Source organism: Eptatretus burgeri, chromosome 12, assembly GCF_056783735.1.
Source record: "Eptatretus burgeri isolate ZD-2024b chromosome 12, Ebu_testis_v1, whole genome shotgun sequence".
NCBI lineage: Eukaryota > Metazoa > Chordata > Myxini > Myxiniformes > Myxinidae > Eptatretus > Eptatretus burgeri.
In genome coordinates this window covers 49,644,307-49,670,485 of record NC_140972.1, presented here as the reverse complement: position 1 = coordinate 49,670,485, position 26,179 = coordinate 49,644,307, and the positions used below count along the sequence as shown (strand labels likewise).

Genomic DNA, 26,179 nt, shown 5'->3' with positions numbered 1-26,179 from the left:
GAGTTTGGATGAGAAGATAGAAGATGGTCCATGTTTTCGGATAGTGAGGTGTAGATGGAGTCATCACTGTTCGGTGGACACATATAAACATGAGGTGGGAGTGGAGGGGAAGCCGAAGCCAGAGGTATTCCTGGGGGTGTGGGGGAGTGAGAGCAGTGCATGGAGAGTGAGGAATAGAGTCTTTGATGAAGAGAGCAACACCTCCATCAGGACGAGGCTCAGGTCTGTCATACCGTAAGAGGGAGTAACCGGGGAGAGATACTTGGGAGTCAGACACGTCTTGGGGGAGGAAAGTTTCTGTTAGGCAGATTATGTCTGGTTTGTCAGTGGCAACTAAAGTGTACGAGGTGCAGTGGGACGCAAGAAGCACGCGCGCCAGCATCAACTCCGCTTTATTGCGCGACCAGAAGTACACTCCTGCCACCCCTAGCGGGTGAGGCATGATATACGAAAACCCAACCACGTGACACAGCACACTCCTCCCCTCGTAAAAATGACCCGTCACACGATGAAAGGACAATCACAACATGACCACCTGAAACCCATCAACACTCATAATCCTCCAAGTACCGCGGCCGCACCCTGACCCGCCTCGGACGGGCAGCGCCGCCAGACAGTCCAGGCTCAGACGCCTCCCGGCTCGGTCGAGGTGACACCCTCACCGGACTCGCACCTTCCGCCACCCCAACCACCCCCGACGGCCAGCCTGCCCGATGTCCCCGGGTAGGACGGCATCAGGCGAAGTCCCCCTGGGCGTCGGCCCAACCAGCCCTGGCGATACAACGTCAGGTGCCGGCGACATCACCGGTGGGGGTCCATTCGTCTCAGGATGATACGGTGCGGACCTTAGATGTCGAATACCATTTTGATGCATAAACTCATCAAATACACCTGCGATGAACTGCGGACCGTTATCAGAGACCAGAATCTAAGGTAACCCTTTATTAGCAAAGATCGTCCGCAGTTTTTCTACTGTACTGTTTGCTGATGTATGCTGCATTACTACAACCTCCGGCCATTTAGAGAATGCATCGATCACAATCAAAAACATTTTGCCATTAACCGGTCCCGCAAAATCTACATGGACCCTCTGCCAAGCTCGGTCTGGCGCAGGCCATAGACCCGAGGCTCGACGTGGGTTATCAGCATCCGTCTGGCACGTGGCGCAACGCTTAACCAACTGCTCAATGTCTTTGTCCAACCCCGGCCACCACAACAGGCTACGAGCAAGACTCTTGGTCTTCACGATGCCAAGGTGACTGACATGCAGTTCTTCTAAACACCGCTGCCTGAACCTCGGTGGAATCACCGTCCTCATTCCCCACATTACGCACCGTTGGACCAACGACAGCTCTGATGCGCATGACGTGAAAGGTTGAAATGCCGGTGTCGAAGGCAGATCGCTCCAATTCCCCGTAGAAATTGCCTGGACGGCACGGGCAAGCACCGGATCACGAGCCGATTCCACCGCGACCTGCCTGGCCGTGACCGGCCCGCTTTGGACCTGGCCCATCGCGAACACATCGACCCGGTCGGCCAACTCAGACGCAGCTGGACCCTCCGCACACGGCAAGCGTGAGAGCCCATCACAGTTAGCATGCTTCTCGGTGCTTCGGAACTGAATATCATAATCGTAAGCACCCAGAAACAGACACCACCGCTGTATTCGCGCGGCCGCTACCACCAGCACCCCGCGCTCGGGTCTCAGGATGAATTGAAGCGGTTTGTGATCCGTCTGCAAAGTGAAATGCCGCCCCAGCAGGTATTGATGAAACCTCCACACACCCCAGACGAGGCTGAGAGCCTCACGCTCAATCTGGGCATATCCGTGCTCTGCTGTGGACAGGGTCCGGGATGCAAAACAAACAGGCCGCTCGGAACCATCGTCCATCCTGTGGGAGAGCACTGCCCTGATGCCATATGCAGAGCTGTCGCATGCCAATAGGAGCGGACGCGCAGGCTTGTAGTGCACGAGGACCGTATCCTCTGTGAGCCGCCGCTTGACGCGGTCGAACGACGCCTGGTGTGCAGGCCCCAAGCCCAGCGCTCGTCCTTCCTGAGCAACCGTGTTAACGGCGCAAGTTGTGAGCTGAGCCCGCGCACGAACCTTTGGTAATACTGGGCCATACCAATGAACGAGCGCAGCTGCGTCTTGTCGCGAGGCGGTGGCATGTGCTGAATCGCCTCCACCTTCCGAGGACCTTTCAACAGCCCCTCCGGCGTGATGATGTGCCCGAGGTATTCCAAGCGCTGCTTGAAGAACGCGCACTTGTCCCTGTTCAAGCGCAGGCCGCACGCTTCTAGCTTTGTCAACACTTGGGCAATGTTCGCAAGATGCTCGTCCGCCGTTTTCCCCGCAATGAGCACATCGTCCAGGTAGGTCTGAGCGGGCAGGCCAATGCAAACCTGATCCATGGCTTTCTGCCACAAAGCTGGGGCCGAAGCAATCCCAAAAGATTCGGGTATATCGATAGAGTCCTTGACACGTGTTGATTGTCAAAAGCTCGCTACTCCTGGGATCCATCGGCAGGTGAAAATATGCATCACGCAGGTCTAGCTTCGTGAAGTATTGACTCCCCGCCAATCGCGCATATATTTCATCAATTGATGGCAATGGATATTGCTCCATGCTGAGCCCCGGGTTAACCATGGATTTGAAGTCCCCGCACAATCGGACGTCTCCATTCCGCTTCAGCACCGTGACAACCGGGGTGGCCCAATCTGAGCACGACACCCGTTCGATCACTCCGCAGGCCTCCAGCCTATCCAGTTCACCCTTGACCTTGTCCCGCAGGGCATACGGCACAGGACGTGGTTTACAAAACCGAGGAACCACTCCCTCCTTCAAGAAGAGCTTTGCCTCCATGCCCTTGAGTTTCCCAAGGTCGTCGCTAAACAACCCTTGATGTCTTTGAAGAATCTCCTCTAACTGATCCTCCCACCGGCTCGGCACGGGTTGCACAAGGTGAACTGCGGCCCAGTCTAGCCTGATGCGGGCCAGCCAATCTCGGCCGAGGAGAGACGGTCCCTCCCCCGCATGACGTACACCCGAAGCGTGGCGACCTGGCCTTGGTACCGCACAGACACGTCTGCCATCCCGACTGGCGTTATCTTCTCCCGGGTGTACGTGAACAGCGTGAGGTTTGACCTGATAAGCTTCAAGCCGTTGAGTCTACGCGCGGTCTGCTCGCCGATGAGCGACACCGCTGCTCCCGTATCGACCTGGAACGTGATCGGCGTTTTTTTCACTTCGACTTCCACCGTCATCGGGCGCGCCGCCGCCGGGCCAATTGAAAACAGGTCCATCAACGGCCGCTGGTTCTGCCCCGAGTCGCCTCGCACATCGCCGTCCATGACCTTAACGGCGGCCGGCGCCCCACGGCACACACGTGCCAAATGACCCACCTTGTGACAATTCAAACACACGTTGCCTTTACACGGGCACGCACGGCGCAGGTGTCGACCTCCACATCCCAAGCATATCCGCGGGGTCACCCCGCCGCACGCGCGGTCGCGCGGCGACGTCCGACCCGCATCGAAGGTCGTGCGTGCGTCCCGGGGTGCTTGCGACCCCGCGTGGCCGGTGATGGCCCGAACATCTCCGCGAGTCTGCTCGACCGCCGTAGCCGTGCTGACCGCCGAGTCGAATGTAATGGCTTCACCCTTCAGCTGTAAAACCGCTGAAACCATCTTCGCATCTTGTAAACCAGCAATAAAACGATCTCTGAGCCGAGCTGGTCGCTCCCCCGCCGTGAACTTGCAGGCCACGGAAGAATGCTTAATCCGCGCCACGAAATCAGCGACGCGCTCCTCCGCACCTTTCGAGAAGCGATCGAACTGGTATCGAGCGAGCTGTAATGACTTCTCCGGCGCCATGTGTGCCTTCATCTTCTGCACAATGTCCCGAAACGACAGCTCGTCGTCCCGGGGCCTGTTCGGTGCCACCAAATCACTCAGTAGTCGATAATGCTCCGCCGAAAGCGAAGCGAGCAAGATCGACTTTTGTTTGCTCTCGTCGACCACATCGTTCGCGTGGAAATAGCATCCCAATTGCTCCGAAAAGACGAGGAGGAAGTTAAGAGGAAGAAGAAGAAGCAGAATCGGGAGAAGGTGAGCGTGTTGTTGTTGTTGTTGATGGGTATATATATTTTTATTTTATTTTATTTTATTTTTTGAGATAAGAAAGAGATTAGTTGGGAGAATGGGGGATGTTTGGAAAGTGGGGAGGATGAAAATTGAAGGTAATGGGGAGGATAGAAATTGAAGGTAAAGGGGAGAAAAAACAAACAAAAAAAAAAAACGATCGAACACCGAGTGGAACCGGAAGGCCTCAAGCCTAGGCCTAGGCTTCAAACACCAGGTAAGAACGTCGACAAAAATACTCACAAAATGGCACGATTTTTGAAACAAAACCGAACTAGGAACACACAGTAACATGTAGGTGAGAAAATTAAGCAGTTAAAACGGGACAAATAACAACCGGAAACTTAACTTTGAGAACGTCAGCAGGGAGCCCCGAAGGAGACCGCTCGTCGCTCCAAAACCGGAACCGGAAGTCTATATTATATATATAGTCTATATATATATATATATATATATATATATATATATATAATATACATATATATATACATATATATGTGTGTTTGTATGTATATATACAGTATATATGTATATAAATATATATATATATATATACATACATATATACAGTATATATGTATATAAATATATATATATATATACATACATATATACAGTATATATGTATATAAATATATATATATATATATACATACATATATATATATATATATATATATATATATATATATATATATGTATATATACATATATCTTCTTCTTCTTTCGGCGAGCTCCCGTTAGGGGTCGCCACAGCGGATCAACCATCTAATTCGTTTTGTTGTCCGCATAATGATTTGGCATAGGTTTTTATGCCGGATGTCCTTCCTGACAACCCTGGTCGCCTCTTACGACACACAGGGATATGGTACACCTATTCTAACCGGGGCATACACCGGGCCCAGTACAACTGGTACTCATTTCACCGACCTCGGAAGGATGGCAGGCTAAGTCAAGCCCCTGGTGTTTTCGACTTGGTTTATGTTTGTATATATATATATATATATATATATATATATATATATATATATATATATATATATATATATATATATATATATATATATATATATATATATATTAATTCAGTGTCCCAACAGGGCTTGAATTCAGGACCTTTTGGGTCCCAAGCCACTGCGCTAACCACTGCGCCAACACCAGGCTAGATATATATATATATATATATATATATATATATATATATATATATATATATATATATATATATATATATATATATATATATATATATATATATATATATATATATATATATATATATATATATATACACATACATACATTGTTGCAGAGGTGGGCCCTTGGTGGGTTATTGAATGTGGGATTGGCCCAGATCCCCCGTTGGATGCATGTTTGGCAGGTTGTTTGGTGATCGGACGTTGCGTGTGTGTCGGGGGATGTAGTGGGCTGTCCAGTGTTCGTGCGGTGGTGGTGTGCCGAGAGGCGTTTCTTTTTCCTTCCCCCCCTCCTGGCTAGCCCGCGCCCATTACCCTGAGGGTCAGTTGGCTAGGCGTGTCGGCGGCCCATTGGTGGGGAGCGGCTGCGGTCTCGAGCGGTGGACCGGTCACGGGTCCCCAGCGGCGGTCCGGAGAAAGGCCCACCCCGGGGGGCAAGAGGGGCTGCCTGGTGTCGGTCTGCGGTCTGCTTCGAGAGAAGCTGCTAGTGTCAGTCTGCGATCTGCTTCGAGAGAAACTGCCAGTGTCGAATCTGCGATCTGCTTCGTGAGAAAGGCCCGCCCCGAAAGGCAAGAGAACTGCCTGAGGTCAGTCTGCGATCTGCTTCATAAGGAGTGGTTTGGTCAGCTGTTCCTCCTCGGTTATGGATCCAGCCTGAGGTCATCCACAGGTTCATCCTGAGTCCAGTCACGGAGCCTCTGACTGTCCTGACTCCCTGCACGGCTCGACACGTCTCTCATCCCATTGATCTGCCTGAGGAGCCCAACACCGAGATTGGCCTAGTCTGGTGTATGGGCCAGGCCTGGATTCGCATACTGGACCTTGTGAGAAACCAACTGGAACATACCATAGATCTTTCTCTCCTGTGCCGTCGATCTTACGGGAGCTGGATGCACTGAGGCTGCGTGTGTGAGGTGTGCCGACAAAAGGACGTCGTTGTGGCCATCTTGCCACGCTGGGTGTGTGAGTGGTGCCGTCAAAAGGAGGACGTCGCCGCCATCTTGCCACGCGGCATGCGCGAGCGATGCCGATAGGAGTACGAGCGCCATCTTGCCACGCTGCATGCTCGAGCTTGGGCGCTCGAATCTGACAACATCGGCTTGTCACGAGCTGCATTCGTGCCTTCAACACTTTTCCTCTCGTCCATGAGGCATCAGCAAGTACTCCGTGTCTTGTCTGCATGTTTTCCAGGCCTAAGGTTTATTTTGCTAGGGCTCCCTTCGAAACCCATATCCATAGCTCCCTAGTTAAGAGTGGGTTATAGATTAATTATAACATTGTCGTGAATGCTTTGCTTGTGTCGTGTTTCCCCGATGTGTCCCCAATAAATCTGGCTGAGTTATACGAGATTTGGCGCCTTGAATTTATTCCTGCCGCACCGAGGAAGGATCCGCTCGATTTGGATATAAAACCAATATGGTTGCAGACTGGCAGATTTCGCTCGGTCTCTAATCAAACCCAGTCTGCAGCCGGGGTCTATATCCCCAACTGGTACGGCCCAGGTGTACGTTGGTATCGTGATCTGAGGTGCATGACCCAAGACCTGTGCCGAACTAGCCGGCGTTATAACCCCTGAGATGGCGGTGCTGTTATGTGATGCCGAATCTTCAACATTTGGCTGTCAAGAGTAGGGTGCGAATCCCTCCACCGCCAAATCTACAACCGTGTGTGTGTGTGTGTGTGTGTGTGTGTGTGTGTGTGTGTGTGTGTGTGTGTGTGTGTGTGTGTGTGTGTGTGTGTGTGTGTGTGTGTGTGTATTGTTATGTCTGGTTTCCTTCTTGGGACTGCGATGCAGTCAGTGGTTTTTATTTTTATTAAAGCTCTTCACACCAAATGATGAAATATTGACAGAACAACTAAAACTAGTAAAACGGTTCTATGAGGACATTCAAATATAATTTGCGCAAGGTAAATGTGCCAAGTGCACATTTGTAAAAGGTAACCAAATAAATACAGACAATGTAAATATTGACCTTAAAACACGAATATAGCAGTGAGAAAACGAAGCATCATACAAATACCTCAGAGTAGAAGAGGATCACCAAATATGTCATGAACATATGTGCAAAACAATCGCCAAAGAATACCGACGTGGAACGAAGTTGATCCTGAAAACGTACCTCTCCCCAAGAAACAAAATCAAAGACATAAACCAACTTTCAGTACCAATGCTCCAATACAGCTATGGAATAGTAAACTGGCCCCAATCCAAAATCAATAAGTTAGACATCAAAACAAGAAAACTCCTTACCATCCACAAAATGTTCGACAAAAACCAGTGCATCCTGAGAGTGGGAGGGAGCAACCTGATGGAACTCAACCAGGTGCACAGAGTGACGAATGTTGGACTCGCTGAGTTTGTGAAATGCTCAACAGACTAGATGAGGTCCAATTTGTAAACAAACATGAACACAACAAACCTGAAAAAGTATCCCGAACTCACCTTGAAAATAATTTCCAAAAACAGGTAGGAGATGCTGCACAGGAAAATGATCCTCAGGGATCAGTACTTGGACCATTAATATTCATAATTTCATCAATGCTTTGGTTAGTGAGGTGAAGAGAAGACTTTCCAAACTTGCAGATGACACAAAGTTTGTAGGTGAGATGGATTGCTTGCAGAGGGGGTGGTGATCAGATTCAGGAGAGTATTGATACTTGCATGGATTGGTAAAAAGATTGGCAGATACAATTTAACCTGAGCAAGTGTAAGGTGTTAGGGATGGGGAAGAATTATGAAAATAGAGATCACAGAATACACAGGACAAACTTGGAGCGTGTCACACAGGAGAAGGATCTGGGGGTGGCAATAGATATGGGAGATAAGCAGGCAGCACAATGCCAGGCAGCTATAGGTAAAGCAAATGGGGTTTTAGGTTGTATTTGGAGGGGGGTCATTTATAAATCAAAAGAGGTGGTGTTAACATTGTACAGGAATTTAGTGAGGGCCACATCTAGAATATTGTGTGCAGTTCTGGTCATCACAGTTCCGGAAGGACATAGATGCCATAGAGAGGGTTCAGCATAGAGCTATTCGATTGATTCCGAGCCGAGCTAGACTTAGCTATGAGGAGCAGCTGAAGGAGACAAGGCTTTATACACTAGAAAGGAGGTGGTTACGAAGAGATATGATTGAGATGCTTAAAGTAATGAAGTTTGGAGACAAAATAAGTGCAGAAGAATCATTCAGCAGAGTAGACAGTGATAGGACCAGGGGCCTTGCCTGAGAGTAAAGAAGAGGAGAGTTAAGATGGTCGTAAGGCAGGGGACTTTTACTCAGAGTAGTTAATGCATGGAAATGCACTCCCTGGAAAGGTAGTGGCAACAGAAACAGCAGATAAATTTAAATTGGAATTAGATAGGTACCTGGAAGTATTGGAGAAAGAGGGGTATGGGGATGTTGACAGGACTTTTAGGTAGTTTGAGCATTGTTGGGTGATTTGTGCGTGTGTACGGAGTGCTGTTGGTGGGGGTCTCGTGAAGGGGTGGTGTGTGGTTTTTTTTTACCCAAGCCCATGCCCCCTCCCCATAAAGGGGGAAAAATTACAAAACTACAAAAAAAAACACAAAAATACTTGAATAAAAAAAACATTTTGCATTTTCTTGTTTGATCTGGTGTTGATAAATTGGTGTGGTGTTGATGTGCAGGCATGATGAGCTGAATGGCTACCAACTGTGTCTAATTTTCTTGTGATTCCTTATGAAATACAGCCCCAATGATTGCAAAAAAACACGAAAGAAAGATATAAAAATAAATATCAACAAATATACACCAACAACTGGGAAAACAACAAAAGAGCTGGAGAATACAAAAAATAATTGGACAGATTGGGGATAGACTAAGAAGTGGTGAGCTCAACTGGGATGGAGAACGAATAAAAATAAATGTCCAAGATCAAGGTCACTACACCAATGGATTTAAAAAGACGGTGGGACTGAGCCAGACGGACAAGTGTAGGTTCTGCAAGACAGAAATTGAATGTACTAGTCACCTGCTATAGAGATGCAAAAAACTAGACTGGTTATATTTCTGGGAAATGTGAATTCAAGAAGCATTTTTGAGGAAAAGCAGGCAAACCACTTTTTCTGGGGTAGTTTTTCATGCTGAACACGAATATGTTGTTTGCCGAGCCTAAAAATGCCTAATAAGGTCACTAATTAAGGTCAAAGGTCAATGAGTGCAAACTTCAAAAATTTTCAAAAAGTGTTTTGTTTGACATCCTCTATCCAGATATGTAACTTATTTTACAATATTTTGTATAGTAGGGTTCATACAGGTTTTCAAAATGTGAGAAAAACAGGAAAAATAATGCTATTTTTTTAATATCTCCATACGAGAGCAACTTTTAGTTTTTTAACATACTGTTTCATTTCACTTTCATTTATATGATTAAATGCCACAAGTGAAATGGTTTGACTGACTCCGATCCATACGTAATTCCTAAGCAAGATTATTCTCAATTTTCAATTTCACAATTTGACTAATTAGCCTCCTAATTAAGGTTAAAGGTCACCAGGTGCAAAATAAACTTATGACGCAAACAACTGTTCTGACAGTCAATCATGTGTTCTTATCTCTCAATCAGATCCTACTGCAATCTGTCTGACCAATTGGGGGCAAGGAGAAGAGCTTGTTCACTGTGACACGACACCCTCCACCCACTCCACCCCCACCCCCATCCCCAACCCCGACCTGCTAATGTCTACTTTACTTCGCCCTGTTTCGACATGGTATTTCTGCGACATTGCACTTGCAGGCATCAGTGCACAACTGGCTCCCCCACTTCCGGCAAGAGCAACCATTAGTACTGCAACCTTTTGTGCAACTACACTGCACAAGTTCTCTGCATCCCTTTGGAATTGGAGGCAAAGTTTTAAGAACCGGTGACAATTTACCATCCACAAGTCTCCATCCACATTCTGTTGGTGGTGGCAGGGATGGCATTGGGTTATGAGCTTCTCTCCAAATGAAACCTTGGTAGTTTGCTCGTTCTATGTGGAATTTTGCAGCGTCACGAGATGGAGGGAGGGTCTCCGTTGCATGACATTTGCTGAAAAGCTTAATCCGGGCTTGATTACAGTTCTCAGATGGTGCCTTGTAGATGTGGCAAATGAACTTTTCAGCATCTTCTGTGACCTGTTTTGAGGGCGTCAGAAACTTGCCAAGATCTTTGAGAAGACTGTTGTGTTCAAGGAAGATATCCCACTTTGTTCTCTTTGAGTGTCCTGAGAAAAAGGACACCGTGTCGCATCCTGTTACACTGTGAAATGCAGTTAGTATCTCATAGACATGATCGGCAAGTCCAAGTTCCCTCCTTATGTCATGCACAGGAACATACTTCGGTTTCTTCATTGTTCCCGCTTTCATCCAAAGCCTCGTGCAAGACATTCTACCGAAGTTGGTGACCAACAACACCAAGACATCTGTGTCACGAGCTACGACCACAATGTTCGGTCCATCTGTTTGAAGGCAGTGTAGAATCATTCTAGAATCCGCCTCCTCATGATTGCTCTCTAGCAATGTTGTGTCCATTGCAGGGTCTGAACTCTGGACTTCTGTTTCAGAAGCAAAACCTCCATCAACAACAACCACTTTTTCAGGGGGTGCCGCGGCTATGAGAGCATTTGACAGGAACTGAGCAAGCTCTGTCTTGTTTTCAGTTGATGCAAGAAAGTCCGGCCATTTGTTGGGGAGTGGTACGTCCCTATCTTCAATCAGACACCAAACTGGCCTTGACTTCTTTGTACGTTTGGTCCTTGTTCCAACTTTGATGGAAATATCTCTGTACCGATTGAAGGTAACGTCAATTCGGCTGTAAGCCTGGCCTTGCTGGAAAATGAACTTCACAAATTCATCTGCATAGTAACCAAAGGTATTTGCCTTGCTTGGCTATCCAAGTGACATGACTGCAGCTTGTCCAACAATGATCAAGCAAAAAGGCTCATCATTAGAGATTTCTGTGGGGCAGGTTATACTTTGGATAAGAATGTCAAATAAGTTGGCTTTAATGCCAGATCGAAGTTCACCAGACGATTCAGCAATGCTAATTGGCACGTTCATTAACTCATGGTTCAGTATTCTCACCAGGTCTACCAGTCTTCCAGCTCTGTAGGCTGCAATTAGTCTCTGCAAGAAGTTTCTGTCTGCTTTTGTGCTTTCTGTCTTCCCACTTGGCATCTTTATAACAACATCGTAGAGTGTTGCAAAGGTTGGAGCCTTCACCTTTTGAAGTGCAGAACGGAACAAGTTGGTGCATGACACAAGTCTCTCTTTGACGAAACTCTCCAACTTCTGTTGCCCAAGCATTTCAGCATTCAGCAGCGACTCTTCTATTTCAGAAGTCGCAACATCTTTTTTTTTGCGCAGCTAAGGAGCTTGTTTGGTCGACCAGTAGATTCTTCAGCAAATACTTTGAATCGCAAGAGAGTTTGAAGGATTCGTTCCTCATCGGAGTTGTCACGTTTAGTGCGGGAAGAGGTGGCTTCATTAGGGGTGTACCCAGTGTCCACTCCAACGCTCATCATTTCATACGTCTGCATTGAAATGCGCGTCCTGTGTTTGTATGAGAGCGTCCATCTTGCCAGGGCTGAATTGGTTTTGGTTATTCCAATGATTCCACCACTCTTTTTCCCAATTCCATTGAGCCATTCCAGGATATGATCCGGATCGACTTGGTTGAAACTTTGGTCCCATCCTTTCACAACAAAGTTACCAAGGCGGAACTCTTCCTCCACTTCTGGTGGGAGCTGATGCATCTGTGACAGGTAAACAGCCCCATCTTGCGTAATTCACGTGATCGTATCGGAAGAAGAATGGCAACATTTCTCAGAACGATTCCAAATGTAGTGTCCACAACCCTGCTCTCTGTTCCCGAACGAAAGCAAGCAATACAATTACCATCCTCAAGTAATCCCACCAAAACCTGAAGTTTGGATCACTCTGTCTATTTTCAACGAAGACTGTGAGGTGCTGCCGAAAGGTCTCAGAACCCACAATGTCAAGTAAGCTATCGAAGTCTTTGCTGGCTAGTGCATCCTCCAGGGTTTGGCAAGTTTTGGGATATTGTTTATGGAGGTCAGTTTTGAATTGTGGCATCAAGATTTGCCACTGTGCTTGCCAAGTTAATTTTTGCGCCCTCATTGCCTTTGCATATGATTTTCCATCTTTAGCCTTCTCAGCCGAATTTGGTCCAAGTAAACCACTTTCAACCTACAGTTCAAGTATTCCAGAATCTTCTGTGTGTTGCCCTATCGCTTTCAAAAAGTTCATAGTGATGTGTAACCCACCTAATCTTGGAATTAGGGTATCTCTGAAGTCGGACACTGACCATTTCAGCTCCATCAGTTGGGGGTACAATGCCTGATCAACTGTGATCACAGCGTAGCGGTTTCCTAGAGCCCTTGCGACATGTAATGCCCTTCGTACCATGGTATTCAAAGTTGAAAGTTCATGAGCTGGGGCTAGTATGATTGGCATATATCCAATGGTAGTTTTGGCTATCTCTGACCTTGTGCTGTGCAACTGATTGAACGTGGTCCAGGAACCTTTTTCATCCTCTCCTTGCCGAGATGTTAAGAATGCCATGTCCCAATCTACACTGTCTTGTAGAGCACTGGGAGTATCTTTCTCCCTCAGAAACCATCCTGTTTCAACCCCATCGAAATCAGGAATGAGGGTGTCCTTGTTGAGAAACACCTCATGAATCTTTTCAACTGAAGGTGGGATATCCAAAGTTGATGTATTGGATGGTTTGATGTCTCTAAGACCACTTTCAGCAGGTGGCCCCCTCTGCCAGGCAGAAAACTGTGTAGCGTGAAATGTATTCTTGCCATCTTGGGTTGAGTCATTGATATCAATATTGTCACCGGAAAAATACACAAGTCTTCCAGAGACCAGGTTGCTAGGTACCACCACCCCAGTTTGTGGATCAAGCACTTTCAGAGTGTTTTCAGCCATTGATGTGTCATACTTTAGAACCCGGTTGTAGCTGATTATGTGCCCAGCATTATGGAATAGCTCAACCAATTTCTTTGACCGAGTTGATTGGTGCAGTGTCATACCCATTCCAACATGTTTAGGCGGTGCTTTCTTGTCTCCACAAACACCATAGACCATATCTTGCCCAATGCCAAGGACCCTTGTTTTCTTCACCCAACTAATTTCAGACATTTCACATTCATCAAACTCAGCATCAACACCACTTTGGCCACCAAGCAAGATATTGACAAACGTGTTCAGATGGCGGTATGCTTGCCAACTCTGCTTCTTCACTGACATCACAGCCCTCGAATGCAGGATGTGACATGATATCACTGCGGAGTTTAAGAGCAACATGCACTAAAGATAGAAAATCATCATCCTGTTGTCTAAATACGGGAATATTTTCTGCACTGTTCTGACCACACACCATTTCTGAAAGGGGTATGTGACTGAACTGTCTGGGAAGAAGCAGAGTTTACCCTTCTGAAATAGCTACATTTCTTGGCACAAGAAATTCATGTGTCCCCAATGTACTTTGACAAAGTTTCTTTGAAAGTGCCCAGTCTACTAACATACGATGCAGGAATCGTGCAGTCGCACTCACTGGTTAGTTCTTTGTACCTCTCGAATACTGCTGACAGTTCAAATACGTGTCCTTTCTTAGCGGAGTGATGCAGTTCTTGACACAACCATGATATGGCCATGTCAGCTGCTTTGCTCACGGCTTCTGCCCATTTTACATCCCTATAGAACTTTTTAAGGAAGTTAGCATGATAACATGCTTCAGCAGAGATCAAATCATTCTCAGTTGCAGTTCGGACTAAGATCTCATGTACAAATTGAGCTTTTGCTATGATGTCGTCACTCACGTCGAATGTTGTGACACGACTTGTCTTCTGCTTCCTGTGATGTACTGAATAGAAGATGCTTAGCAGGCAGACACGATGCGGAGGAACAGTCGAGCCGGGCTGTGGTGATCAAGCGCGAGCGCGAGCGTACTCTGCCTGTGGCTCTCCTTTATTGCGTATTAGCACACTCACGAGCCGGACGACTCCAGAATTACTACGACCCCTCAGGCGGCGCGCACACCTTATATTCCTTGCAGATACGATGACCACTCCGACCACTCCCACACCACCATGCCCTTCCCCGCAGGCCCGTAGACTCCACCACACTCCTCCCCCCTAAAACTATGATTATTAGATGATCACCATCATAAGAAGCATAAACAACACGAAGGACTTCGGTATAATAATCATGAAAATAAAATGAAAACAGCGAAGTATAACAGCACACCACATCATATAATGCGTGAAAGCGAGTTAATGGAGCTGCCCCGGCCAGATTCCGAAGACACAGCACCTCCCAAACTCTGGCCACGTTACCGATATGAAGCAGCAAGGCGAAAAGCACAGCAGCCCGACACAGCGGAAACGCCCCCAGGCGGCTCATGCTGACATGGCCCTCGCCGAGGTCGTGGCGATCTTTCGAGCCAACCTCCCCCGGCACCATCAAACGCCTCCGGCCCACTCCCCCCAGGCAGACCCGACGTAGATAAACATTCCGAGGGCGGAAGCCCGCTGTCTGGAAGCTGTGGCGCCAGCGCCAGCCTCGATCGACCTTGGCCGGGGGCGCTGAACAGCGCCGCTGGCTGTACGCACTCAATGCTCCAAAATAACCCACGCACCACAATCAGTTGAGACGCCAATGCCCGTCTAAACGGCCTTGAGCGAACACAGAGAGCTGCGCTCGCAACCAGAGGTGGGGGCAACGCCGACCAGTGCACCAGTCTTGGTTCCGAGTCGATCTCCGAGACCCACACGGCAGCTAGACGGCAGCAATTCCATTTAAACCACACTTCAATCATAGGCTCGTTATAAATCACTACGAACATCATTCAAAGCATTGCAAACTCATTTTTCCGTACACCGCGCTCTTTTGATAAAATCCCAGCACATGACAAAGCAACAACCCGCGGCCCGGGACAATGAAAGGCCAACCCAACCTTTTTATTCGCCACCACCGCTCCCAAAGACCCCACATCACATTGATCATAATACAAATCCCATTGATTGATCTCCGCCAAATCCACTTTCACACGGGAACTGCTGGCATTAATTTCAACAACGTTAAACTGCAGCACTAGAGCAAGGAAAAACACATATGCCATGAACAACAACCCACAACCCACATCACGAGTCCGTTTCTTGGTTGTCGACTCGATGTTGTGACTCGCGACTCCCTTTAACGCCATGGGCTCACCGCAACCTGTCGCAGCCGCCCGAACAACACCGGCGCGCTTTGCCTCACGAACGCTGCCGAAACGCGGGAACTCATCGCGAGAGCTGATACGGCTCTCGCCGCTCCCGAACCGCACATCACCGCCGCAGGCAGCAACGAACGGCCACTCCCGTTGCATCGACGCGGCCCCCGCCGCCAGAGCCTCGCCCTCGGTACTCGACGAAGGCCTCAAAGAGAGCACTGGCACAACTGGAGGTACGAACCGGAGATCCAGTCCGAGGTGCGCCACCCAGTCCCGACCCAAAAGGGCGGGCCCCTCCCCTCGTACAACGAACACTGAGAGCCGGGCGCGTCGACCTCGGTAGCGCACTGAGACGTCGGCCCTCGCAAGCGGTGCAATCGCTTCACCGGTGTACGTGCATAACGACAAGGCCGTCTTGACCAGGCGAATACCGCGAAGACCACGAGCCGCCTGCTTACCCATGACCGACACTGCAGCCCCGGTATCCACGCAAAACACAGTCGGTTGGCCATTCACTTCGACCTCCACCGTGAAAGGCGTCGTCATCTCCGAACCAACGGAAAACAGACTCAACCGTGGTTGCATCTCCTGCTCCGGCTCGCCGGCATCGTCATGCCCCGGTTGCAGGCCGATCTCCAGGTCACTGGGGTCCTCCCGCACCTCGTCATCCAAGACCCCAACGGAGGCCCCCGCCATCCGACACACGCTTCAAATGTCCCACCTTGTGACAATGCAAACACACGGTGTTTTTATACGGGCACATTTGTCACAGGTGCGGACCCCCACACCCCCAGCACCCCCGGAAAGCCCCTTCGCTCCCGGTGCGACCGTGCTGCGGTGCCCCTTCGCTCCCGGTGCGCCCGTGCTGTGGTGCGCGCCCTCGTCCCGCACCGCCAGGCGCGCGTGCGACCTGCGGCACTTGAGCCATCGCGCGGACTCTGGGCTGCGCGACCTGCGGCACTTGTGCGGTCACCGCGTGGACCTCGGGATTAGCCGACATGCCCCAGCTGGAGCTACTCATTACGTCCTGGCCAGCAATGGTGCGGACATCCGTGAGTGTCTGCTCGACAGACGAAGCAGTCGCGACCGCCGAGTCGAATGTGATGTCGGTCAACCGCAGGATGGCTGCTACCATCTTTGCGTCTCGCAGACCAGAAATAAAACGATCTCTGAGCCGTGCCGGACGCTCCTCTGCCGTGAACTTGCAAGGCACGGCCGAATGCTTCACCCGCGCTACGAAGTCTGCAACGCGCTCCTCGCCACCCTTAGCGAGGTGATCGAACTGGAACCGCGCGAGATGTAACGACTTCTCTGGCGCCAAGTGGGTCTTCATTTTCGCCACGATGTCCCGAAACGATAGCCCGTCATCACTGGGTCTATTTGGAGCCACCAAATCACTCAGCAGCCGGTAGTGCTCCGTTGATAGCGAGGCGAGCAAGATCGCCTTGCGCTTCTCTTCATCCTCTACATCATTCGCGCGAAAGTAACAACCTAACTGTTCAGAAAACAACTCAAATTCATCTCCCCCGAACACGGGTACGCGTCCGTGCGCCGTGCCCCGACCTTCTGCCATGCTCGTGCTGGCGAGACCCTTGGCTCCGTAGCTTGGAACCGCACGGGTTACTTGCCGCCCTGCACACGCCGATCCGAAGATCCTCGTCAGCCAACTGTGGTGTACTGAATAGAAGATGCTTAGCAGGCAGACATGATGCGGAGGAACAGTCGAGCCGGGCTGTGGTGATCAAGCGTGAGCGCGAGCGTACTCTGCCCGTGGCTCTCCTTTATTGCGTATTAGCGCACTCACGAGCCGGACGACTCCAGCATTACTACGACGCCTCAGGCGGCGCGCACACCTTATATTCCTTGCAGATACAATGACCACTCCCACACCACCATGCCCTTCCCCGCAGGCCCGCAGACTCCACCACACTTCCTATCGAATTTTTGGCAGAACATACACAAAGTCCAGTCCACCTTAGGAGCACTACTGCGTAAAAACCGGCGTCCTTCAACGGAAACACCCTTTCTTTCATTAGCTTGCGCTTTTGCCGGATCTTTTGATTGCTCCTTTTCTAGCTTAGCATTTATTTTCCCCAAATGTGTGTATGCTGAGTAACATAGTTTGTTCCATTTAAGTTTGGGGATACTGTCTCGAGGCTCTGCAAAGAGCGATGAAAGCCTGTCCACAGCTGGCCGAAATTCACAGTGCCTCGGTTTGCATCGGAGCTCAGTCGCCTCTCTGATGGAAGCAATGCCTTGGTCTGTCTGGTTGAAAACCGTGTTTTTAGCCCTGCTGCTTTCCTGGCATATGATACAATGGTCAAACATCACATCCTCACGCTGTCGCTTGAGGCTTGCAATAGGTTCTATAGTTGCCTGGGGAGAGAAACAAAACCTGACTAAGCTCCAGGCATGCATGTTCTGATCATGAAAAGTCCCCCCCCCCTGTACTGCAAAGATAGCTGGTGCTTGCCCTGGCTCCCGCTCTGACTTCAGATTTAGTACAGACAGCAGTCTAATCAACAGCATAGCAGTAGATGCACTCATCACTCGCTCTAGGCCCACAACCTGTGCATCTGTGTCATGTGGAGGTGGGTCGGTTCGTTCAGTTTCGTTGTGCAGATCACCAATCTAAACGAAATTCACCCTGTACATTCATGAGAACACACCATTGAAATTCCTACTTGTTTCCATATGCACAAGTTGACACACCGACAGTTATTACCATTTGAAATTACCGCCGTGAAGTGGGCATGGTGTGCTTGTAATCACGGAGGAAACGACCAGGAAACAACAAATCAAGATGGCGGCGCCCATGGTTGTCGTGTGATTCAGTGGTTTTTGGTCTTTCAACAACCAAATAACCGTTGTTTCACACTTGGGCGGGGAGGAAGATGAGAAAGTGACGCAATTCATGGATAAGAGCTCGCTTAAGATATGTGAGTGTGCGAAGGCTTGGTGCAATACCACAGATAGTGAAACTATCAACAAATGCCGTTTTCTGGCTGATCAAATTATGAAACTGCTGCCAATGACTGATCCTCCGACTGTCACTGGTTCTGCTATGCGTCGTTTTGTAACAAGGATCATATAAAATGTGCTGAAGCCAGGAAAAGGAAATCAGAAGCCAGCATGACTGCAGTTTCTGCGAGAGCCAGTGAGGTGGTGGGCGGACAAGAAGAAGAGGGGCACTCATGCCACAAAATAGGTAGAAAATCCCTCAGAACCTCTGTAGAAAGGGTGGCTGGCAAATCAGCTGGTGTACTGCCAAGAATTTGTGTGACATGCCAGAAAAAAGACAAATTCATCCGTGTCAAAGGAAAATCTCAACGTGATCAGTTGTCCCTGGCAGAAACACAGGATGGAGGAAAGCTGAGGGAAACTGGTGAGCAGAGGAGAGATGAACGTGATGTGAGAATAATGAAAACTATAAAGGATAAAGACTGTGTAGCGCTGGCAGTTTGTTATCACCATAAATGTTATTACGAGTATGTGAATGACACATACCACAGACAGAACGAAAGTAAACTCCAAACTCAGAAAGTGAACTATGACTCAACATTTGACATTTTCTGTGATAAAGTAATCCAGGTAAGACTCATTGATGGAAAGCAATCTAAACATATGAAGAAGTTGTGTGAGATGTTCAATTACCTACTCAGAGTATGCGAAGGTCAGGATAAGGCCAACTACCAGGCAAGAAGACTGAAGAAAAGACTGCAGGAACGGTACCCAGACATGATTTTCTATCGTCCACCAAAAATGTCTGAGAGCGAAGTGGTGTACATGAAGGACATTGATATTGGTTCCATTGCTCAGGCTGCTGTTGTAGACAATCGCTCTACAACAGAAACAGAGTCAACTACAGAGGATGAAGCCAGCCAGGGTCCACAGCAGGGTGACTCAGACCTCAATTTACATGTTCTATACTCGGGAGCACTCATGCTGAGGGATGACCTGAACAAACACCAAAGTGTGGACATTACATGGCCCTACTTGGAAATGGTGGAGCTAGCACGGGAGCTTATACGGGCATCTCGTACTTCGAACTGGCCGAAACATCTTGCGATCATGAGAGCGTCAATGCCCTGGGACTTTGCGTACGATCACCTAAACTATGCAAGGTACTTACCCGTTTACTGGCTGGAAATGGCCGGGCTGGAGCACTCCCACCCAGACACCTATCAAGCGTTCATGGACGGCAAATGGACTGCCCAACGGCATACTCGTTATGGATTTAGTCATGTTGCGTGTGATCAGATCATAGAGCAGACTTTAAATAGGGACAGCAAGACCAGTGGAGGCATCATTGGTTACACTCAGAAAAGCACAGCTGTGAAGAAGTGGATCCTGTCCCAACCAGCACGTGCGGAAATCGCAAGGAAATGTGAGTCCATGGCGGGTATCCACGACGAGCCCCGAACAAGAAAGGATTGGGATGTGTCGAGCTCGAAGAAGAATGAAGCAGTGGTGGTACAAGTGATGGACACAGTACTTCAAATGATTAACCCTTTCTCCGGCGCTCACCTTGAACTCGTCAATATTAGTTCAGGTGTCATCGCACCGCCAGCCACTTCCGCGGACTTGATGAACGCGTATGTCAATGGAGAGAATGCTGTCGTGCAATTCATGCATGATTGGCTTCTCTCGGGTGAGGTCCCATTATTCAGTACAATTTTGAAGGCCAAATTGGCAACTTTCTTGAAGGCGCGAGGCAAGTCGGCGACTCCCCACCAGCAGACGCCGAAAGTTGAAATTGCGAATGAACGTCGTCTTTTCACACGACTGCTGTTGATTGGCGAGTGAAGCAATGTAACACTCCACGATCTGCTCGCATACCCACTGGCAAACATATCTTTCCCGCTGGCATCCGGTGATGGTTCGATTGCTAAGACGGACAAAGCCAAACTCCGCAACCATATACTGAAACTGTGGTCCGATTGCCGTGTGGACGCTCAGCCTATCCAAGGTGCAACAATTGTGGATGGAATGGCCGTTATTCAGGCGATAAAGGCTGGTTCACTGCATAACACTTTCGGAAAAATGGAAGAGATGGTGCTGAACATCGTAGTGGCCAAAGCACGTCATAACCAATCTTCGAGACTGGACATGGTGTTTGATACCTACCCAAGTTTCAGCATCAAGTGCCTGGAGCACGCCAGACGAGCGGGCAGGGCGGGCGATCTTCAGGTACGAACCATCTACAGACGTGATCAAGCCCTTCCAAAACAGTGGGCCAATTATCTCCTGAGCGGAGCCAACAAGGAGGCGTTGATAGAGTTCATCGTCGAATCGTGGACGAGAAACATCTCTCCATCAAAACTGGGTGACATGCTGTTGTACATCAGTCATGCCGGCAAATGTGAGAAAATCAAGGCATCAAATGGTGTCATGACTGTGTCGTTAGTACCTGAACTTGAATGTGACCAAGACGAAGCTGACACGAAGCTCCTGCTACACGCCGCTCACGCGGGACAGAATGAAGAGTCGGTGCGCATAGAGAGTTTCGACACCGATGTGTTTGTGTTGGCATTGGCTCACTCGAAGTTGATTCGGGCACAAAATGTCCAGCTGGTCACAGGAAGTCCCAAGGACATTATCGTCATTGACATTAGGAAGCTGAGTAATGCCTTGGAAGGTTCTGTCTGCGATGCATTGATAGGTTTGCACTATTTCATGGGAAGTGATACCACCAGTGCATTCCATGGTAAGGGCAAAACATTCCATGGTAAGGGCCATTCTACTTGATGATGAAGGGTCCCCATCTCATCACCTGTTTCGGGAGCATTGGTCGAGAATTCACGCTAGATCAGAATATCATTCACGACCTGGAACAATTCGTCTGCGCCATGTACAATCAGCCGACCATGAAGAGTGTGGATGAGGCTCACTACAAGCTATTCTGCAGCCAGTCGCTGGGAGAACAGAAGTTGCCGCCTTCAAGCGACGCTCTGATGCTGCATTGCAAAAGAGTGAACTCTCAGTCTGCGATCCACCACCACGCGACAGAGGTTTATAGAAGCCCCTTCTCCTACATTTCACGGATGGATGGAACGCAACGGAGCACTGACTGTTCACTGGCTGAACAAACCACCAGCGCCAAAGGAACTGTTAGAGGCGACGAAATGTAATTGCAAGATGACGAAATGCGAGACCAACCAGTGTTCTTGCCGGTCAAAAGGACTGTCCTGCATAGAGTGCTGTGGGTGTCAAAACTGTGCCAACGATGAACAGACCCGTGCAGAAATGGAACTTATGGATGATGAAAGCAGAACTGACGATGATTCCGACGACGAACTGTGAATGTGGGTGTCACACTGCTTTTGCTATGGTAATCTACTACACAGTAGTATTCATATTGGTTAGCATGTAATAGTGGACTTGAGTTTTGTAATAACAGCAGTCAAGAGCCTAGTTCAGCAACCGCTTCAGAGCAAGAAATACTGGAGTTCTAAGACAGTAATCTTCTTGTGGCGGTTCTACTTTTCATCAGGCTGAGTCGCGCAGTCTCTTTGTCTTTGATTTAATCTGTAATAGCCAATGTAACTGTCTTTAATAGGTGCTGTAACTGTCTTTAATAGTCAATGTAACTACCTTTAATTGTCAATGTAACTACCTTTAATAGTCAATGTAACTACCAGCCAGTGTGGCTGCCTTTTAAGCAAAAAGTTGCCTTGGTCAACTCGAAGGCCTGTCTGGTCGGTCCAGAGTTTTCGGCCGGTAAAAATACGTAACTGCTTCGGTTTACGACCTTTAATTATAAACATCTTTAATAACAGTGAATAGGGCTCTGTATAAACATATTGTATCATTTTAAGACCTCACAAGAGTTTTCTTTGACGTACATATCAGTCTATCCTTGATTCTTCATTTCTGTGTCAAAATCATGCTTTAATGTTCGGTGTATCTTTAATTGCCAAAAATGACCAATTCTGTCACATCCTCGATGTGGAAACAAGTGAATTTGGACTCAGCGTCTAAAATTCTTTAAGTATGCCAAATTTCATCCAGATTGGTGATCTGCACAACGAAAATCATTTTCTGAAGGTAATAGCGAGTACCTCCACATGGTCTATCTGGGGGGTGTATATGATGTCAAGCATGTCTGGCCTTGGATTCATTTACTGTCACTTTCACTTTCATTTTCATTCATATTTCTGTTTGATAAAACTTGAAGAGGATCCCGACATGTTCTTGTCATGCCTAAGGCACTAACTAAATGTCTAGGCTATTAGATTCATTCCTCATTTAGGGCGACTTCAAGAACACCCTGTTTGAATGGAAATGGAATGTCAAGCATGGCGAGTGTGAAATGTAGCCGGCTTCACATAGATGGCAACACTGTCAAGTGGAGTGGACTTGGAGAAGCCAAGGGGCAAAATTACCAGTAGCCGTGAGGCAAAATGTAACAATCACCTTTCATACTCATTAACCTTTGACCTATATGCTTAATATGCAAATTAGGTCATTAACACATCTGTCTTATTCACCATAGGATATCATACCATCAGCAGAAGCAGAAAACCCTTCCTTACTGTAGACGTAGGAGTAAAAAATGCAAGCAAAATGTATACCTCCACACGAAACTAAAAGTTGCACCGTTACAGAGATATTTGCAAGTGTGTAACTTTTCCTTAACAATTTCCTTTAATTCTACAATTTTGATGACCTGTTATAGCACTACCTTACAAAATATCACAAAATAAGTAACATATATGGATAGAGGATGTCAAAATAAGCATTTTTTGAAAATTTTTGAAGTTTGCTCTCATTGACTTTGACCTTAATTAGTGACCTTATTCGGCATTTTTGGGCTGGCAAACAACAGATTCGTGTTCAGCGTGAAAAACTACCCCAGAAAAAGTGGTTTGCCTGCTTTTCCCCAAAAATGGTTCTTGAATTGTAAAGAAGCACATTTTCTGATTTTTTAACCACTCTAAACTATCAGAACAACTTTGCACACAACGGCACAACAAAGTGTGCAAATTGATTCAGTGGTATGTCTGAAAAATATTTCAACATCCCAGTTCCAGAAAACTCATGGAAATACAAACCAAGGGCAATTAATGAAAATAAGGACGTCATGCTCACTCACGTACGACCTGATGAACCAATCGAGTGTGAACATAGAAAACAAAGCCTTGTGACCGGACATCGCTCTCAGGAACAAAAAGGAAAAGACAGCATTGCTGATCGAGATATCAGTACCCAGGGATTATGGCTTAAATAATGCAGAAATCAAGAAAATGACCAAATACCAGGACCTCAAAAATGAGAACAAAGAGATCTTGGAAGCTGAAGAGCATCAAAATTATACCAGTGATAATTGGGGCAACAGGTGATAAAGAAGAACCTCACTGAGATTTTGAAAAACATCCCCAGGAATATTACCATAACCGAACTACAATTGCAGGCAGTCTGTGGTTCGGTGACTATCCAGAAAAGAGCCCTCAGAACAAAACTCTGAGAACAAAAATTAAACAGCTTGCTCCATGAACTGTGATCCCTGACTGAAGCGGAGGTGGATGCATTGAGTCCTGGGAGGACTCCATGCCACCTCCTGAAACCCACAACAGGAATGGAGATAACAACCAACGACACACACACACACACACACACACACACACACACACACACACACACACACACACACACACACACACACACACACACACACACACACACACACACACACACACACACACGGAACAGGCAAGGCTAACAAGCATATGAGGGTTAAGACAGACTTGTTGGCCTCGTGGATGTCTGTCAGGCGTTTAGTTCATGTATCCTGTCCAGGAAGGAAAATCAGTTTTACATATAGTTAAAAGCTGCATGCACAATTCAACACTTGTAAGTTTTGATGGACAATGGTGGAATCCTTTGTTGAGCATTAAAAACCTCAGCATAATCCCATGAGCAGGTGGTGGTCAAGTCCTCCTATAGGAGTACCAATTATCCTTTTGATTAACCTGATTACAGGCATCTTGGGATGCTGGTCAGATGGAAATAACTTTTATAAAACAAACATGACTTTCTTTTCCCCAACTTTCTCGCATATAAGAAAGTTTCTATGCAATGACCAAGGCTTGTGGAACAGTCTGTATTCAGATGAACATGATAAGATCAAATTAAACGCAAACACAAGCTTTATAAAAAAATTCTCCCCAGCAGTGGGTAAGTACAGCAATGACTACCAATTAATGTATTTAGGCCACTTAAAGGAGATCCAACCAATTGGTAAAAGTAAACCTGCACCGTTTTTGTGTCCTTTGGCTGCAGGACCACATATGATACTGCTGTCACGGACAACAACAAAACAAATGGCTCCATCTGGTTTGTGGAGGGTTTTAAATTGCCATCAAACTTATAGTAGTGTGGGGGACAATAATGCGAGGAGTAGATATAATATAGCAGGAGGAATGGAGCTGGGGAAAGGGGTTGCAGGGATGGGGGCAGATTCTTGCCTGTTGGGATCCAGCATTGGTGTGTAACTGTACTCTGGCGGGTAATACGGTGGAGGAGGGATCGGTGGGATGAATTCATCGTAATCCAGCGTTTGCCGTCCGAGTGCACCTCGTGAGATCACGCACTCTGACTGCAAGGCCTGTTGTCTCTGTGGAACAAACTGTCCAACAGCGGAAAGGTTAACCATCATGGAATGCATCCTCAGACTCCTCAATAGGTTGCATTGTCCAGCCAGTGGCTCATCGCAACCTTTGTGTCATAAACGTCTGTGGATTCCAAGGTTTGCTTCCTTGGTATTAAAATTCCACAACGTCCCCCCCCCCTCCTATTTAAGGGAAAATGGCAAAAGAAGATAGAGAGCTCTCAAAGTGTGACATTTGTTTGTAAAATTCCTGGAATAAGTTAACTACGTCTACGATTTAAAATGTCAGTGACTGGGCACGATGCTCTGATGGAAACATTTAATATACTGTACGTATTCCTTGTGACTGGGATGATCATCTTTATATAGGTATGCTGCAACTGGCTGCTGGTTGCATCATTCCTGGAGGCATGCAGGCTATGCGCTGCCAATGCAGTCACCCTTGTAGATCACAGTAGGAATTCAGAAATTGGGTGGGGTCATGGCATGCAAGGGGTGACTCTTTTTGAAACATCCTGTCAGATCTTTAACATCGACCAGGGAAGGTTAGCAGATGGGACAGCAAGCTCAATACCCCCTCCAAAGGATGGCCTGCTCATTGATGCAACATCCTGCTCATTGATGCAACGTCCTGCCTGTGAAGGTTTTCAGGTTCCCAATTACATTCCCAATCAGCATAACGATGAACATAGATCATAATCGGCCTCAAACATGTTGAAAACACACAATTAACGCCGAAGCCGTACTGGACCTTGAAAGATTACTTTATTGCACTTAACTCTACTTGGCCCTGGGTGGGTGGGACAGCCAGGTCAATTTCACATTGGCTCAATTATTCAATGTAATTGCATTTATAACACTCTGATGAGATGAAAAAGGCGAATTAATGAATAGACAGTTCGCAGCACTTCCAACGGAATGTCCCAAGGCTGTGGCCTTCTTATGTAGACGAGTTAGGGAACTCAAGAACTTAATCATGTGATGTG

General features: G+C 47.7%; 1 protein-coding gene and 1 pseudogene across 10 annotated transcripts in view; both read right to left on the bottom strand.

Annotated features, from left to right (window-relative positions):
* LOC147015582 (uncharacterized) overlaps positions 1–26,179 on the bottom strand; it is a 348,908-nt gene that overhangs the window by 85,699 nt on the left and 237,030 nt on the right. For all 10 annotated transcript variants that reach the window (XM_085850470.1, XM_085850471.1, XM_085850475.1 and 7 more), the window contains one exon: positions 25,051–25,211. In XM_085850470.1, the coding sequence (XP_085706596.1) occupies positions 25,051–25,211 (161 nt within the window). The remainder of the gene's footprint in view (positions 1–25,050; positions 25,212–26,179) is intronic.
* On the bottom strand, positions 10,048–18,001 carry LOC147015584 (uncharacterized; annotated as a pseudogene).